The following is a 15639-nucleotide window of genomic DNA, read 5'->3' as shown; positions in this document are numbered from 1 at the left end:
CTAGCTATACTCCTATATGCGGAATACACCATGATGCAATGGAAATCTATTAATTAAAATTAAATCAATGATGTTATTTGGGACCTTTCTTATATTGAATAATTAAAATTCTTCAATTGACTTTAATATATAATCGATATCGGTTATTAATTATCTGTATAAATATCTTGACATTTGAGTTTTGACTTATTTATTATTTATTTTTATAATAGTTTTTGATTCTATTAATTTTTAAAATTATTTAAATTTAACTTAAAGTAAACTTAAAACATAAATAACAATAAAAATACAAATAAAATTATTCTGATATTTAATTTTTTTAAATATTGTTAATTAAATATTATTTTCGATAATTTATTGTAGGTTAAATATTTTATTCAAAAATGAAAGTGTTGAAAGAATGGTTTATAGAAGTCCCGTGGGGTAAAATCGCTTGTAAGTATTAATATTTATTGTATTGATTTTTTAATAAATTTTAAGAAAAGTAATAAATTCAGAAAAGTTAATAAGTAGCAACAGCTGTTCTTAATTTTTTATCAGATTGCATTGGTTGGAAGTATAGGCCATACGCCTTATTTTTTCTGTTTAGTATAGGAATACTTGTACTGCATAAATATAGATATTTCTAAATATAGATATTTTTCTGAGTATAATTCACTTTCACAACTTTAACACAGCTGATTGAAACCATAACCAGCCATGTTCACAATCACAAACTTGTGACCCTGTGTTACAACTGGCTTCAATTTAATTTATATTTATTTCATTATATTTCAGTAATATCATGGGGCAATGCCCAAGGTAAGCCGGTGCTCCTAATACACGGACGTCAAGACAGCTCAGCTACATTTATACCACTATTGGAGTTGTTACCAAAAAATTATTATTATGTTGGTATTGATTTGCCTGGACATGGAAAGTCAGATGCTTTTCCTATAGGTATTGCATTTTTTTTAGTTTTGTTTCTCATACTAGAAACCCACTCGTGGCTTCACTCTCTTGAACTACTCTATTATTTATTTACGAGAATTAAAAATATTGTGCATAAATTTATGCAACATAGTTTAAAAAATAAGAAGTTCAGCCAATACAACAGCATTTTTTCAAAAAATATACTTTATAAAATAAGATTGCTCATTTAGCAACAAAGGAGTTTATTGTGGTATCATACAAACAACTATGGAAATTCTTGAAAAATATACCGGTGTACAATAAAGAGAATTTTACTTCTCTTTATTATCATTTTAGCATAGAAAGAGTTTTTTTCACATTTATAAAAAAAATCTATTTTTGGTTTTAAAAATATATATTTATTTTTATAATAGGTGTTGCTCTAACAAGATTCTTACCTGTTGTTGCAATAGACATGGTGGTAAAGCATTTGGGGTGGAAGGAGTTTTATTATATAGGTCATTCCATGGGTTCAGAGCAAGGTAATTTTTTTTTTTAATATTATTCATCACTAAGGATAAAGGGTAAATATTTTTAGAAAATGTATTCTCCGCCATATCCCCGAGGCATTGTTTTGTGTGGCGGAATTAAATGCCACTCTTTGCTTTGTTACAAGAGCGAGGAATGGGAATGAAATGAAAATCAGAATACTGAATTGAATACATTCCCCTGTGTAGGAATCAATTCAACAACTTAACATCTTTTTTATTTAAATATTTCAATTCCAGGTTTATTCTACAATGCACTACATCCAAAGCAAATAATCAAACTTATACTATTAGATCCCGGTCCTGCCCTATCTAGGCTAGTTTTAGACAATTTTACCAACTTTTACACATACTATGATGACTATTATACAAATTATACAACATATAACATTGACAATAGATTATACACTAAAGAACAAGCTGTCGCTTCTGTTATGAGAGCACGAGGCATGACTGAGGAACAAGCAGACATTATATTGTCCAGGAACTTGATTAAAGTTGGTGATAATTGTTATAGGTGAGTATGGAATTAATATAAATTATAAATATAATTACTTTCTTTGTTTAAACACACTAATCTCAGAAACATATCGGTATTAATTATATTATGTTCTCTTTAGCTTCAAGTTGTATCTTATAATGTAGAATAGGCAGAGGGAGTATAGTGTTGGGTCACTCCATTCTGCACTTTTCGCCTTGTTCTCGAAACATTGCGTGTTGAGTGGAGGAGCTGAACTCCGAGTTTTGTCTTTGTCTGTTAAAAAATATTTTGCTCGAGTGGAAATGGAAACCTAACCATGGCGGACATCGTTTCTGCCCGTCTAACAAAATTAACATTATAAAATAATATGAAACTTTCAATATATTTTTGTTTTTCAGATTGTCGTGGGACAAACGTACGAAAAAATTAGTGCCAACGAACTTTCCGACGGAATATTACTACGAAATATTTTCCACGTACATTCCGCCTACTTTATACATTCACGCGAACCAAAGTAACATTTTTAATACAAAGGGAAAGGAAATTATCGACAGATTAGTTAAAAAAATGGAGGAAAATAATCAAAATTTTAAAGTTTTGAGGGTAGATGGCACACATGATGTTCATTTCATTAATCCGAAGTGTTTTAGTGATGAGCTTACTATTTTTTTTAAAAATAGTGATGTTATATCGAAACTGTAGTCTTTTTTGAAATGTTTCTAATTAAAATAAAAATTAAAAAAAAAAACTATACAATTTTTTAAATGTTATTGTACCTCATAAAACGTGTGTATTAATTTGTTAGCGAAATATTGTTTTATAATATTAGTTGTTTATACTAGCAATATTTTTTGGTGTAATTGATAAGAGTATAAAAAAAGATAAAAAGTATGTATAATTTATAAAAAAATGTTCCTTAGTTAAATATGTGGTAAATTGTATTTTGTATAATTATTAATTTTTTTAGTAAGCAGAGGGGACCTGAGATTTAAGCGTTAAGACACTCCATTTCCATTAAGACATTTCCGGTCCTAACTTTCCGTAGAATTCTTGTAGAATTGTGTGTTGAGACAAACAAATTAATTATTACTATTAACTCCTTCCAACAAAAACTTAGAAATATCTTCAGCCATACATTCCGGTTCATGAATATGACTATTATGGTCTCCTTTTATAATTTTCACTTTATAATTTCCATTTGGCCATTCGTTTTCGTTTAAGGCGAAGGCAGATCTTCCAAAAGTTCTGTATCCTATGGTACTGTCAGCGAATATAGCAAAAATAGGTGTTTTACTTAGAGTATATAATTGTTTTAAATAGTCGGGCGAAAATGGTAGCCTGAACGTGCTTTTCATTCTTTGATCGTGTGAGAATCTGTAATAGAATGATTTTATGTAAATGTTGTATTTTTAATAATGAGGCCATCAGACTGTAAACGTGACGGTTGTGGGTTCGATTTCCACTTGAGAGATTGAATTATTTCCATTTTCTCACTTTGGTGAGAGAGAGCCAAAGCGCGGCATTGAATTCCGCCACTCAATTTACAGCGACGCAACCGCATTCAAACTATATATTAGACAAAATAAATGTGATACCATTACTAAAAATGTACCTGTAAAGACCATTTTCGTCTTTTTTAACATATCTATCTTTTTCGAAGTCTTTATTTTCAGTTAAATTGATATACTGGGCTTTTGTTAACAGTTTCTTCACCTGAAAAATAATATACACATTTATATACAAATTGGTACGGAACCTTTGGTAAGCAAGGCTGACTTGCACTTGACCGATTTTATTTTAATTTTAATTGGCCATGACTAATTTTACAGACTTAAAAAGAACACCGATAACCGCCTTAGATTATCAATTTAGGTAATGAAAGATAATTTGATACTTAAAGATTATAAAATATAAGAATTATCATTTTTCCTAAATACTTACCTATTTACGTAACATTTTAGTGTATATAAATTATTGTATTTATAAATAGTGTTATGTTTAAAACTTTAAAACTCTTTAAAAAGGAGGCTGTCATGGCGTAGGGACATGAAGATTTGACTGTAACGCGACGGTCGTGGGCTCGATCGTGGAATGAATTATTATTTATTAATATTTTCATTTATTCACTCTGGCGTCAAGGCAAAGGCCCGGCGTTGAGTTCCGCGAGGCGGGACGTGCAGAACGAAGTGTTGTAACACTAGCTTCCCTCTGCCTATTCTGTATGCGGGATACAGCGTGAAGTAGATTTTTTTATTATTATTATTTATATTTGTTGATTTAATAAATATCATTTTCTCTTGTCAAATGTTAATATTAAGCAATTAATAAACTTTGTGATGTAGATTTAAAAAACTCCCTAAAAATGTTAACAATATAAATAGAAAGCATTTAAGAATTTCGACGTAGCTTGAGGAGAACGTATGGGATAGTGGTCTGTGCGTTTGGACTGTTTCTAATAGGCGTGGGTTCATATTTTAATTGTATTATAATTTGGCAGCTATTTATTCTAAGGTGACAATTGATAAGTGTTATGGTATCAATGAGCTGGTGTGATGACAGAATCAGGACATGAACTTTGGTACTCTTTAGAGGTTACTAATAAACCATTCTAGTAGCTTGGTTCCTACATCAACGGTCAATGCCATAGGTTTTGATTACACGGCACACAAAACGTAAGCGCGAAGTTTATTTTTTTCTGTGCTCCAATGCACTGTACCTAGACCAGAATATATAATATTAATTTCAAATATGTAGATACCTCCACGCGATCTCAAAAAGAAAGCTCTTGACGTCTGGTCAGATCGACAAATAAATAAGTTATCCTATAAGTGTTCCGTTTTTTTTTGAGATACGGAACTTTAAACCTACCTCATCATAACTGTAAGTAGGTGCTGTATCACAATTAGTATGTTTCCTGTAAACATCATCTTCATAGTGGTTTGCATAAGTCTCGTTGTACCACTCATCCACTTCTCCGGGTTGCATGGACAGGTAGGCCGGGAAGGGGTCTATTTCGACTACCCTCGACATACGCCCCGGATATGCCATGTTAAAGAATTTACCTAGAAATACCATAAATTTAAAAGTAATCTTCTTGTAAAATTTATATTATTATTTCTAAGAAATACTCGTACATTTATTTAAGGAAGTGTTCAGATTAAAAACAATTATGCCGCACAAAAAAGGATATAAATTTTATAATATAACTTCTAGTTTTTACAGACAATGCACAGATAAAAATCTATAATTTATAACTATACAAAACAAGATATGCACGGACTCTCTCATATACACTAGCCATCCACATGCAGACACACACGCACGCACACACACACATGCACATACATGCACATAAACATAGTTACGCCCCCTTATCACTTACTGAGAAATCTCAACTTGTAAAAAATATATATGAATATTTAATTTTGACAGTAAGGTTTCAAGATGTTTTATCATGGTTTATCATGTTGTATTTTACAAGTCGGTTAGTCTCATTTGATTTGGAGAATTGTGCAAAATTTGAAGTTGACCATTTACTTTCAACGGCCTTTTGGAACAACAATATTGAGTCTGTCATGCGTCTATAAACATAGTATATAGATATGATCCCCATTGGACAGGGTAGGTGTGTAGATACTCCGCTTCTCACCTTCCATCGAATTCTGGAGGCATCGCGTCGTGAGTGGTGGAAGTCAATGCCGCGTTTTGCCTCGACACCAGAGCGAACAAATGAAAATATTAAATTTCCTCGAGTGGGAATCAAACCTACAATGTGTCGCGTTTACGATCACACGCTTATGCTCCTCCGCAACAATTGGCCTCGTACATAAATTATAATTCTTGTGCCATATATATTATAAAATTATGTTCTTATTTTGCATGTTGAATATTTATAACTTAAGTATATGTATATGATATGTACACATATCAGCGGAAGTTGTACTTAAAATTGTAAAATGTTAATCAAAGTAAAAAAAATTAAAGACCGTTGTGGCGCAGTTACTCTTACTCGCTTACTTAATGGTAGTAGATTTGATCCACATCAGCCGGGGTTTTTCTGGTTTGTTTTATGAGAAAGTCAAGGCAGACGGGTCACCTAATAGTAAGTGATTACCGCCACCAACGGCCCCGATACCAGAGGAACTGCAGCCATATTTCGGCCATGCCACAGTTGTGTGGTTTGTGCAAGGATGTACCTACTGCACGGTGAGAAAAGTCAGCGCAAGAGAATCAGGTCAAATAGGTTCAGGTTAGAATCCTTTTTCACCCGTAAGTCCGGCCGAAGCGTTTTAGTAGGATATTATGGATGCGCCACGTACACCATGAATTCCACATAATCCACGAATCCACTTTGGCAATGTACCCGTAAGAATGTTTTCTTATTATAAAAATAAACAAAATATGGTTTTAGTGAGAGTCTACCCACATAATTTTTTAATGTATTCGTCACGGATGTTTGCAATGTTCCAAAAGTCGGGTTCCCAAGAATGTATAAAAATATTCAACAGTTGTATTAAAAATATAAATACAACAAAAAACCAAACCCAACTTTATATAATCTTATTAAGATTTGACTAATTGAAGAATTATAGAGATAAATTACTTTTTTTTTATTTAATCGTTTATCGTTTAATGTCTCGAAATTTATAATATGTGGTAGATTTTCTTTACCAACAGAGCGACGATATTTCTGCCCCAGTTTAACTCGTTTCTTATTGTTCATTTAGAAGTAGTAGTTCCTGATATTAGCGCGTTCGGCCTAATAAACTCCTCAGCTTTATAATTTTACAGTATATAAGCATAGATTTAAATGTTCTTTATTTCCTTACTCTAGCTTAGATAAAGCACGGCGTTAGGTTATGCTTCACAACACGCAAGTAATTTTAAAATAATGATTAAAAAATATTTACCAACGACAGATCCAAGAGAATGTCCAATATATTGAAACTTGTGGCATTTAAAATGATCAGCGACCAGCAAGAGTGACGGTATCAGATCGAAAGCTGTAAACCTGACGCCTTTGGGCAGGTGATCGGAGGTTCCGTTCCCGGGGAAGTCAAATGAGATGTAGAAGAAGTCTTGCGGCAATTTAAAAACAAGAGCTCGATATGTCGTGCAAGGTACTTGTCGACCTGATCCCAATAAGACTGGTGGATTATTTGAATTACCCCAGGTTAAAGCTGAAAATATGAAAATTTTAGTAAAAATATTTTTTTTTTGCCATAGTGGTTAAATGATCCATTCTTCCGAGTGGTTTAGAACCACGGTCATTGCAGATGCTATCCACTGCGCAACGATGGTCTCAATTTTTTTCTATGTTGATTGATATGCGTTTAAGATATTGTTATTTTTAAAGCATAAATAACATTTGAAATATAAAAACTCAGAGTATATTTTTTCATTTTAAACATAAATGAAGACATGTAAAAATTCGACAAAAATATACATAAATAAAGCGGTCGAAGCGCGTTGGATTTGAGATGAGATTGCATTACTATAGGTCGTGGAGTCTAATCCCATTCGGGGAATGTTATATTGAATTGATTTTAGAACTCTTTAAAATAATAGCTTTTAGACCTGAAAGGGAAAGTGGTTCTCCATACCAACACTGCCAAATGCTTACCTCCGACTAAAAGCTATTACTTAAACATTTTTTTCACAACATTTGCGACATCCCGCATATAGTAGAATAGGAAGTGTCTTAATGGGAATGGAGTATCACACAAGGTTCCCAGGTTCCCTCTGCCTACCTGCTATGTGCAGGATACATTGTGAAAATATACTAATATACGTATGTATCATCTTACCTGCAACGTTCCCCCAAGGTGCCTTTATAACAACTTCTTTTTCTGTATTTCGTAAAGACATCATAATCCTACAAATGTTGTTTATAGATTTAGGAAATATATTATTTTTTTACTTTATATCATCGTGCAAGCGTAATGAGTATGGGTTATGGGTTCGATTTCCATTCCCGGGAATGAATTGTTTCCGTTTCCACGTTCTGGTAGGTAACAAGAAAAAGCGCAATGGAAACTAGAAGAAAAGATTTATAATGTTTTTTCGCTTCACGCTTTATCCCGCACATAGCAGGGTAAGCAGAGGGGACCTTGGAACCTAGTGTTAATGTGTTCCGGAATTCCTTTCCGCGGAATTCTTGAGTTAAGTAAGTTACGAATTTCAAAACCGCGCTTCGTTCATTCGTAGCTCTTATAGGAGGGAATGAAAATATTAATTAAATTAAATTATCACATATTTTTAAACATGATACCCATTATGAAATTTAATTGCAACACTTTGATAATTCTATTACGTCAAATATACAAATACCTTGTGAAGAACATTATTGTAAGAAAATAAAATTTAAATGTTATACAAAGTAACGTCTGTTTCGATTTAACGCTTCTTTTACTATGAACAAATATACCTACTGAAGATAAAAACCGTTCAAGTACTGGTTGGTTTCGCTCTTCGAGGATTCCGTACTGATTTCATAATTATAGAAGAAGATTGGGAAGAAGAATTAACGGGAAGTACAACTTATAAAAGTTGACAACTTAAGTTGGCGGGTAAGTTAACGCAATTAAAAAATGCGTTAAATTAGGAGCTTAATTTCTTCTATGCTTCAAAGCTGGATACGTAATTAATATTAAATTAAATAAGCTTGATAGTTCTACGCGAACTTGAGAAAAATGATCTTGACCGAGAGACAGATAGACAGAAACGAAGGGTTCTGTTTTTTCCTATAAGGTACGGAACTCTAATATAAATTATTTTGATAATATGTTAGTTACTTTGCTTACATACAAGCTTTGTTGATTTATAACGATACGGACTATAGCTATTCATTTTTGTTTTGACTTATAAATCATCGTTGAGGGGCATTTTTTTTTATTTTTGGCATTAAATATTATATATAAGTTTTGGAATTTGATGTTTGAGTATGATAATATATGAAATAATTTATAAGATAATTTAGTAATTAATATGGTTTAAAATACCCAATTATTAATTAAACAGTAAATATTTAAATTTAAAGAGTAAGTATGCTAATAAGAGGAGTTAATCCATATCTATTACTTTCTTTCTTTTATACGAGATTAAATCATTTTGATGAATACGGCATTATGTATTGTGGCCGTCGCGGAGTAGGGGCATAGGTGTGCGACTGAGTGTTTAAGACTACATTCCCAGATATCTTCTGTCTACCCTTCTCTAAATGCGGTATACAGTGAAGCTAAAAAAATATTAAACAAAAATTCTTTGCTTAGGACATAAAAAAACTAAAAATCACAATAAAAATTTATTATAAATAAATTATTACACATAACCAAAACAGACTAAACATTTGAGTCAGACATAAAATTTGTGCAAAAAAAAAAACAAACATTTGGTAAAATAATACTTTTAAATTACAAAACTACCACAGCTTATATTATCATTTTATAAATTAAAATGTCAGTACGAAAATGGCCTATATTTGTATTAAATATGAATAAAATAGGTACTGTAAATATTAAAAATTGTAAAAAATATTATACTCGTATAGCTTTCGTTAAACACCTTAATATTAGGAATGTTTATATTGAGCAAAGGTTTAATAAGACAAAGCGTGGCGTTGAGTTACGCCAGTCAACATACAATCTCACGAAATGGGGCGGAAAGTAGAGAACGGAGTCTCTTAACACTAGGCTGACAATAAGCTTAAATGTTTTTATTTCTAAATGTCATTACCAAAGGCCATTTTTGTACCGAAAATTGAGAATACAGAATAAATAAAACTATTGCATAAATAAAATTATTCAGGTACAAATTATAACTTAAGAAAAATAAAAAGCCTTTTCTTTCTAATAGAAATAAAATATGTACTTTTGTAATAAATTAATTTCTTTTAAATGTGTATTATACATTATTCCAAATCACTAAATATAGTTGTTAATTCCTATCGAATTATAAAAATGGATGTTATAAAATTCGAAACGATTTTAAAGTCGAATACATTTAAAATATAAAAAACATCAATTAAATTTTAAATGGGTTGAGGCTTAATATTAACAGTTTATAAGCAAACACTTATCACATGAATGCAAAAAAATCTAGTTTATCAAGCAATGTTTCTAAATATTTAATATATATATTTTTATTTATTTTAATATAAAATAATATTTTTATTTAAATAAAAAATAATATCGGAATAATCTAATTGTTTGTGTTTGTTTAAAAAGCGTTAAGCCTTATGCAATATAATTATTAATATATAAAAAAGAAACAATTTAAACATGCAATAATGGATAACTTTCTTGTTCTTTGGACCAAATAATGGTTTAATAAATTGTATATTATTTTTATATTAAATCAACAGTTTTTGGTATACAGCATTTATGTTTTGGCATAAAAAATATATACTTGCGTCTACTAATAATTAACGTGTGTTAAAAAATATTATTCCTACATTGAACCAGCAATTTTTGGTATTTATCTGAATACAACATTTATTTTTTGGTATTAAACAATATATAATTATCTCAGCACTAAAAAAATCTAGCTTTATAAAACCTAGCAGTCATAAAATAACCGTCACTTAGACAGCTGCCAATAGTTTTATAAATAATTTTCTGTAATAAAGTAAATAAATTGCACAAATATTGCTATTTATTATAATCATTATCATAAATACGTAGTTTTCGTTATAAATCAATAATTTCTACATACTAGCGACATCTTGAGGCGTCCTCCACGATCGGTCCGTTCGAAATGTCCTCTTGCGGGGATTCTTTCTTTTGTTCTATCTGTTAATATACAAATAAAAAAATGTTATTAATAAACTTTAGGATATCGCAGCACAGCGGAACAATGTTAGCGCAATGGTTGTGAATTTGATTCACACATTGTTGAATAAATAATTTTCATTTCCTTGCTCTGGTAATATGACTAAGTGTGGCGTTGAGTACCAGCACTATACCTTGCAAAGGCTAATTTCGGAGGTACGTAAGGAAGTGGAGTGTCTTAATATCAGATTCCTTCTGCGTATATGTAAAGAATAGAATAAGTGAATTAACAAATTAATTACTTAAACCATACATCAATGTAATTTTTTTTAGTTCCTAACCTTAGGTTCTCCAAGTAAAGTATTTGCCAAATAAGGGCATTTCAGACCGCCACGCCAATATAACTTCTCTAAGGGCCGATTCACACTCCACCCGATACACCTCACTCCTTGGGATTTCCAATATGACACTTCACTTCTAGAAAAATTAGAAAAAAAATGTTAACAAATTGTAAGATTCGATGTACAAAACTTCAATTTAGAATAACAGTCGATTTAAAACATCAAGTAACTTTTATTTTTCTTTTTTTGTAACGAAATAAATTTAATTTCATATCGCGATACTCTTTTATAGTGATTATTCATGTAATTTTTTTATAATAAAAAGACAACTTTTCCTATTTTTGTTTACTTTAGAAGAAAAGAAAAATATTTTTAACATTTGTATTTTTGGGTACTCTGCTTACAAAAATACTTATAGTATTACCATTATGAAATGTAAAATAAATACCATTCATCCCCTACCCAAAAAGGTTCGACTTTTATTACCTAACATATTTATAAATCCATATAAAAACAAACTCACGGACAAACAATATCCTTATGCAACAAAACAGCACTAACTGAACACCAATTGGCTGTATAACGCCATACAAGTGAATGTATGAAATCAGCCGTACGACAAGCTATATGATATATGAAGTTGTCGTATCTGAAACGAAAAATAAATAAAAAACTTAAGACATATAGATAGATATAAAAAGAATAAGGCAGTTGGGGCAGTTGTGGGTCCAATTTGCAATCGGGATAATGAGATATTACACGCAATACTCGAGAATTTCGCGAAAGTGTGGAAAAAAATGTCTGAATGGAAACCGACTGTCTTAACTTACTAGGTTCCCATGTACCTTTTGCCCACCATATTACGTACCAGATTCAGCCTGCAGCTTAAGTAATTTTTTTCTAAATTTTAAGTGGATTTTTTTGTATGTTTGACATCCATGATTGGATTGGGTTGGATTGGACAAAATAATTTTTGGGTGTACAATAAATGATTGAAAAAAATAAATTACTTTATTTTCTTACCTTGGATGTCTAGGGCCATTTTCAGCGTCATATTCCTTGGCGCTAAAACAATATGGCCTATAGCTTATAGCGCCCACTATTTCCGGATCGTTTTTACGTATCTATAATAGAATGAAATAAAAATGTATAAAACATAATGTTGGCGGACTCGATTATTTGGACAATTATTTATTTGATTGTCGAAAGTTCCAGGCGTCGCTCCATGCTCCACCTCATTTAGAGACTGTGGATAATATAAAGTTACCTACCATCCACTTCTGATGTGTTAACAGGTGTTACTGTTATTTTTTTTTTAAATATATTTTACTTCTGATTTCTAAAAATAATATATATTAATCTATTCTCACAAAGTTTCTGAATTACAATATTAGCTACAAGCAATATTCACAATTAGTATTTAAAAAAAATTAAATAATTAAAATGAATACCATTTTTTTAATTAATAAACCCACCTGATAAAGAACAAAAGGGTTAAACGCCGTGACAACAGCATGCTTATATAGAACAGGTCGAGACGAGAATGTTTCTATAATGCCATTGATAACCTAAAAAAATATATTAGTTATATATTTTATTAAAAATGATTTATTTTATTTTAACTTATAAAACAAAAAATACATAGACTTATCATGTCATCACTGATTAAATGGCTCTATGGCAAAAGCTATTAATTAAACTTTTTATATTCTTTTTGCGCACACCACAGTAGGGCAGGCAGAGGGCTTGCTTGGCAGAACTTAAAACCGCGCTTTGCCTCATTACCTGACTAATGAAGTGAAAGTAATCATTACTTTATATCCCGAGTGGGAATTGAACCCACGACTGTCGTATTTACAGTCATAGAGAAAATTATATAATTTACCTGTTTATCTTGGCCTTTGACATCAATAATTATTTTGGCATTTTTTGACAGAAGATATTCTATGGCATTGTCTAATAAGCAAAGATGTACTTCTTTGAATCTGTGCCTGAAAACAAAAATAAAATAAAAAAATATTGACTTTTTTAAAGTGGGCATTGCTTATTTGGGTGAGATAACACAGTTTGATGGATGAGGGGTAACCAATAACAGGGATCAATGATGGGTGTCGGCTAGTAAGAGATGGATGCCCAATATTATATATAATATAGAATTTACGATAAAAAGTATTTTTTACTTCTAACTTTATCCCACTTAGAGGAGTAGACTTTGCTTTAACACTAGGTCCCTTTGGCAACCTAGTGTTAAAACACTCCGTATCTCACGCTCAGCTCAATATACTAGACATTAAGTGTTGAGTGGCAGACCTCACCAATGCACTTTGTCTTGTTAGCAAAGAAAGAAAATGAAGATATTTGACTTTCTCACAACTGCCTCAGCGTCTTCATACATTTGCCTCAATAAATTATTTACACAAACCTGTTAACATGTAAGCTGCCTATATCAATATTCTTAATGCTGTCCCAATCTGTTTGCTGAACATCTTTTATTTCAGAGCTCCAAGTAAGCCGTTCCAATCCTTCGTCATGAAGAAGGATCAATTTACCATCTTTAGTAGTTCTTACATCAAGTTCAACAAAATTACATTCACTTTCTACACACTGTAACATTAAGAATAATTAAATTAATTAAAATTTTCTTTATAACTATTTAAAGAAAACAACTGAAAAAGATTACTGTCTCATTAGTGATTAAATGAGGTGGACATAGAAAGCCTATATATAAACTCTATTGTTAAATTTTTGTCTATTACAGTAATTATTTGTTAGTAAAAAAAACTTAAGAGTGAAAAGATATTTATTTATTATTAGCAGCTTTACACTGTATCCCAAATACATACATAAGGTAGGTATGGGGAACCTAATGTTAGGACATTCTGTTCAACACTTTTCCCTTATTTTCTTCAGGCATTCCATGTGGAATGCCAGAACTCAACACCAGGCTTTTGCCTTGCCAGAGCAAAAAAAAGAAAATATAAATAATAATTCATTCCCCTGAGTAAGTATGAAACCCACATTCACCTCAGTGGGGTTATATATTTCTGAAGATATTTAGAGACACATTTTTTTTAAATTGATAAGAATTGTCCAAGCATTTCACCAATTTAAGCATATATTCTTATTAAGCTAGATGAAAACTTTTACAGCCTGTTACATTATTTTTAAAATAATAAGTTGATAGATGGTTTATTTTCCTTTACTCTATAACTTAATTAATTTTGTTGACCTTCAAAGTAGAAGTCAGTAATTAATCTAATTGTAACTTAGAAAATTCTGCTGAATAATCTTTAATACAGAAAAATAAATCAGAGAAACCCAATAGTTTTAAATAAATTCTTTGAAAAAATATATAAACTATAATTAAGTAATCCATTTCCAAAAAAAAAGAATAATCTATACATATTGTAATTATCCATATTAACACAGCTTAAGCTTATGTTGGTTTGGTTTAATGCACTTATTTTATGACAACATATTCAAATTGAAATATTCTTCTTATGCTGGATATTAATAGCTAGTTAGCTAGTATAATAAAACAAATTACTAACATATTTGAAAGCTTCCAGAGTATTCTCTGGTGCGTCCCATCCAGCACCTCTATGAGCTATCCCTTTGACCACTTTCTCTGGATACATCTCTGCCTCCTTCGAACCTGGTTCAGGTCCGAAGATATCTTCCACATTGTTACGGTCTGGCTTCCTCAATCTTGTGAAATAATATGCTGCAACACCCACTAAGCCAACATCGAGGCCCAAAGGCAGAACTGCATGTAACGTCGAAATAAATGTAAATAAAAGAGATATTAAATAGAATGTGCCGCTGTACGTGTAAGAAATTATATATAAAATCATATTTTCGTTCGATCGTCTGTTCGGTTATCTAGTGTATGTTATGATTTTCGAAATTAAATAAAACATTGGTTTCATTTAGGAGGGGCTTCTTGACATTGACAGTTAGACATTGTATTGCGTTGAGTTTCTGCTATATTCTTTAAGCAACATAACATTATAAATTATAAAACTCTAAATTAAAAGTTGTTGCGAATTATTTATAACCTCAAAGTTATAGCTCATATATATATATGCATATTTACAAAATATTAAACTTACATTTTCTAGTAATAAACATTTTTAATTTTATGAAATACAAAAATAATCACTTTTATATTATTTTCATAATGAATTATTATTTTAAAACTAATATTTATTAATAAAATCGAGTAAATTTAAAAGTCAACATCAACACTCAACTATAGAATAACAACAAAACTGTTTACTTCTGAATCAATTATTTTTATTCAAGGTTAATCGATCATTAGAAAAAAAGTATATTAAGTAGTTAAGATAACAAGTAAAATGACTTCAATTTGATAATTATTGTTTAATTATTATTAATAGTTAATATATAAAATCGAAAGGTCACGAAACATCACGAAATCTCAGAAACTACAAGTGCTAGGAATCTCAAATTTTGCATAGGAGTTACTTATAGGACGTAGGTGCTCGCTAAGACGGGAATTTGCAATATTCGATTGCTAAGGGGTTGTTTTTGGGGTCGAAAGTTTGTATGAAACTTCGTTACTACAAATATTAGGAGTCTCAAATTTT

General features: G+C 30.8%; 3 protein-coding genes across 4 annotated transcripts; 1 reads left to right on the top strand and 2 right to left on the bottom strand.

The window, feature by feature from the left end:
* Positions 1 to 178: 178 nt before the first annotated feature.
* LOC146530412 (serine hydrolase-like protein) lies at positions 179 to 2671 on the top strand. Its single transcript, XM_085201126.1, has 5 exons — positions 179 to 435; positions 778 to 939; positions 1326 to 1433; positions 1680 to 1956; positions 2319 to 2671. Exons 1-5 carry the CDS (start codon positions 384 to 386, stop codon positions 2620 to 2622), a joined length of 903 nt encoding a protein of 300 aa, XP_085057252.1. The 5' UTR covers positions 179 to 383; the 3' UTR covers positions 2623 to 2671.
* Positions 197 to 7791, bottom strand: LOC146530411 (serine hydrolase-like protein). The gene is made up of 5 exons (XM_085201129.1): positions 7728 to 7791; positions 6831 to 7100; positions 4789 to 4982; positions 3533 to 3633; positions 197 to 3294 (listed from the first exon to the last, which is right to left on the bottom strand). The coding sequence occupies exons 1-5, from the start codon at positions 7789 to 7791 to the stop codon at positions 3000 to 3002; spliced, it is 924 nt and encodes a 307-aa protein (XP_085057255.1). The 3' UTR covers positions 197 to 2999.
* A 1418-nt stretch (positions 7792 to 9209) lies between these two features.
* Positions 9210 to 15283, bottom strand: LOC146530410 (glycerophosphodiester phosphodiesterase 1). Of its 2 annotated transcripts, XM_085201122.1 has the most exons (9): positions 15142 to 15283; positions 14581 to 14795; positions 13452 to 13633; positions 12915 to 13020; positions 12505 to 12597; positions 12053 to 12153; positions 11553 to 11678; positions 11030 to 11165; positions 9210 to 10709 (listed from the first exon to the last, which is right to left on the bottom strand). In XM_085201122.1, exons 1-9 carry the CDS (start codon positions 15158 to 15160, stop codon positions 10632 to 10634), a joined length of 1056 nt encoding a protein of 351 aa, XP_085057248.1. In that variant the 5' UTR covers positions 15161 to 15283; the 3' UTR covers positions 9210 to 10631. The 2 variants fall into 2 exon arrangements, with proteins under 2 accessions (XP_085057248.1, XP_085057247.1); XM_085201121.1 differs by lacking the exon at positions 15142 to 15283 and having other exon boundaries at positions 14581 to 15004.
* Between the last annotated feature and the right edge of the window lie 356 nt (positions 15284 to 15639).

The sequence above is a fragment of the Heliconius melpomene genome, chromosome 17, assembly GCF_056956725.1.
Source record: "Heliconius melpomene rosina isolate 202511_hmr_F chromosome 17, ASM5695672v1, whole genome shotgun sequence".
In the NCBI taxonomy this organism is placed as follows: domain Eukaryota; kingdom Metazoa; phylum Arthropoda; class Insecta; order Lepidoptera; family Nymphalidae; genus Heliconius; species Heliconius melpomene.
This window is presented reverse-complemented; position numbering and strand designations above follow the sequence as displayed.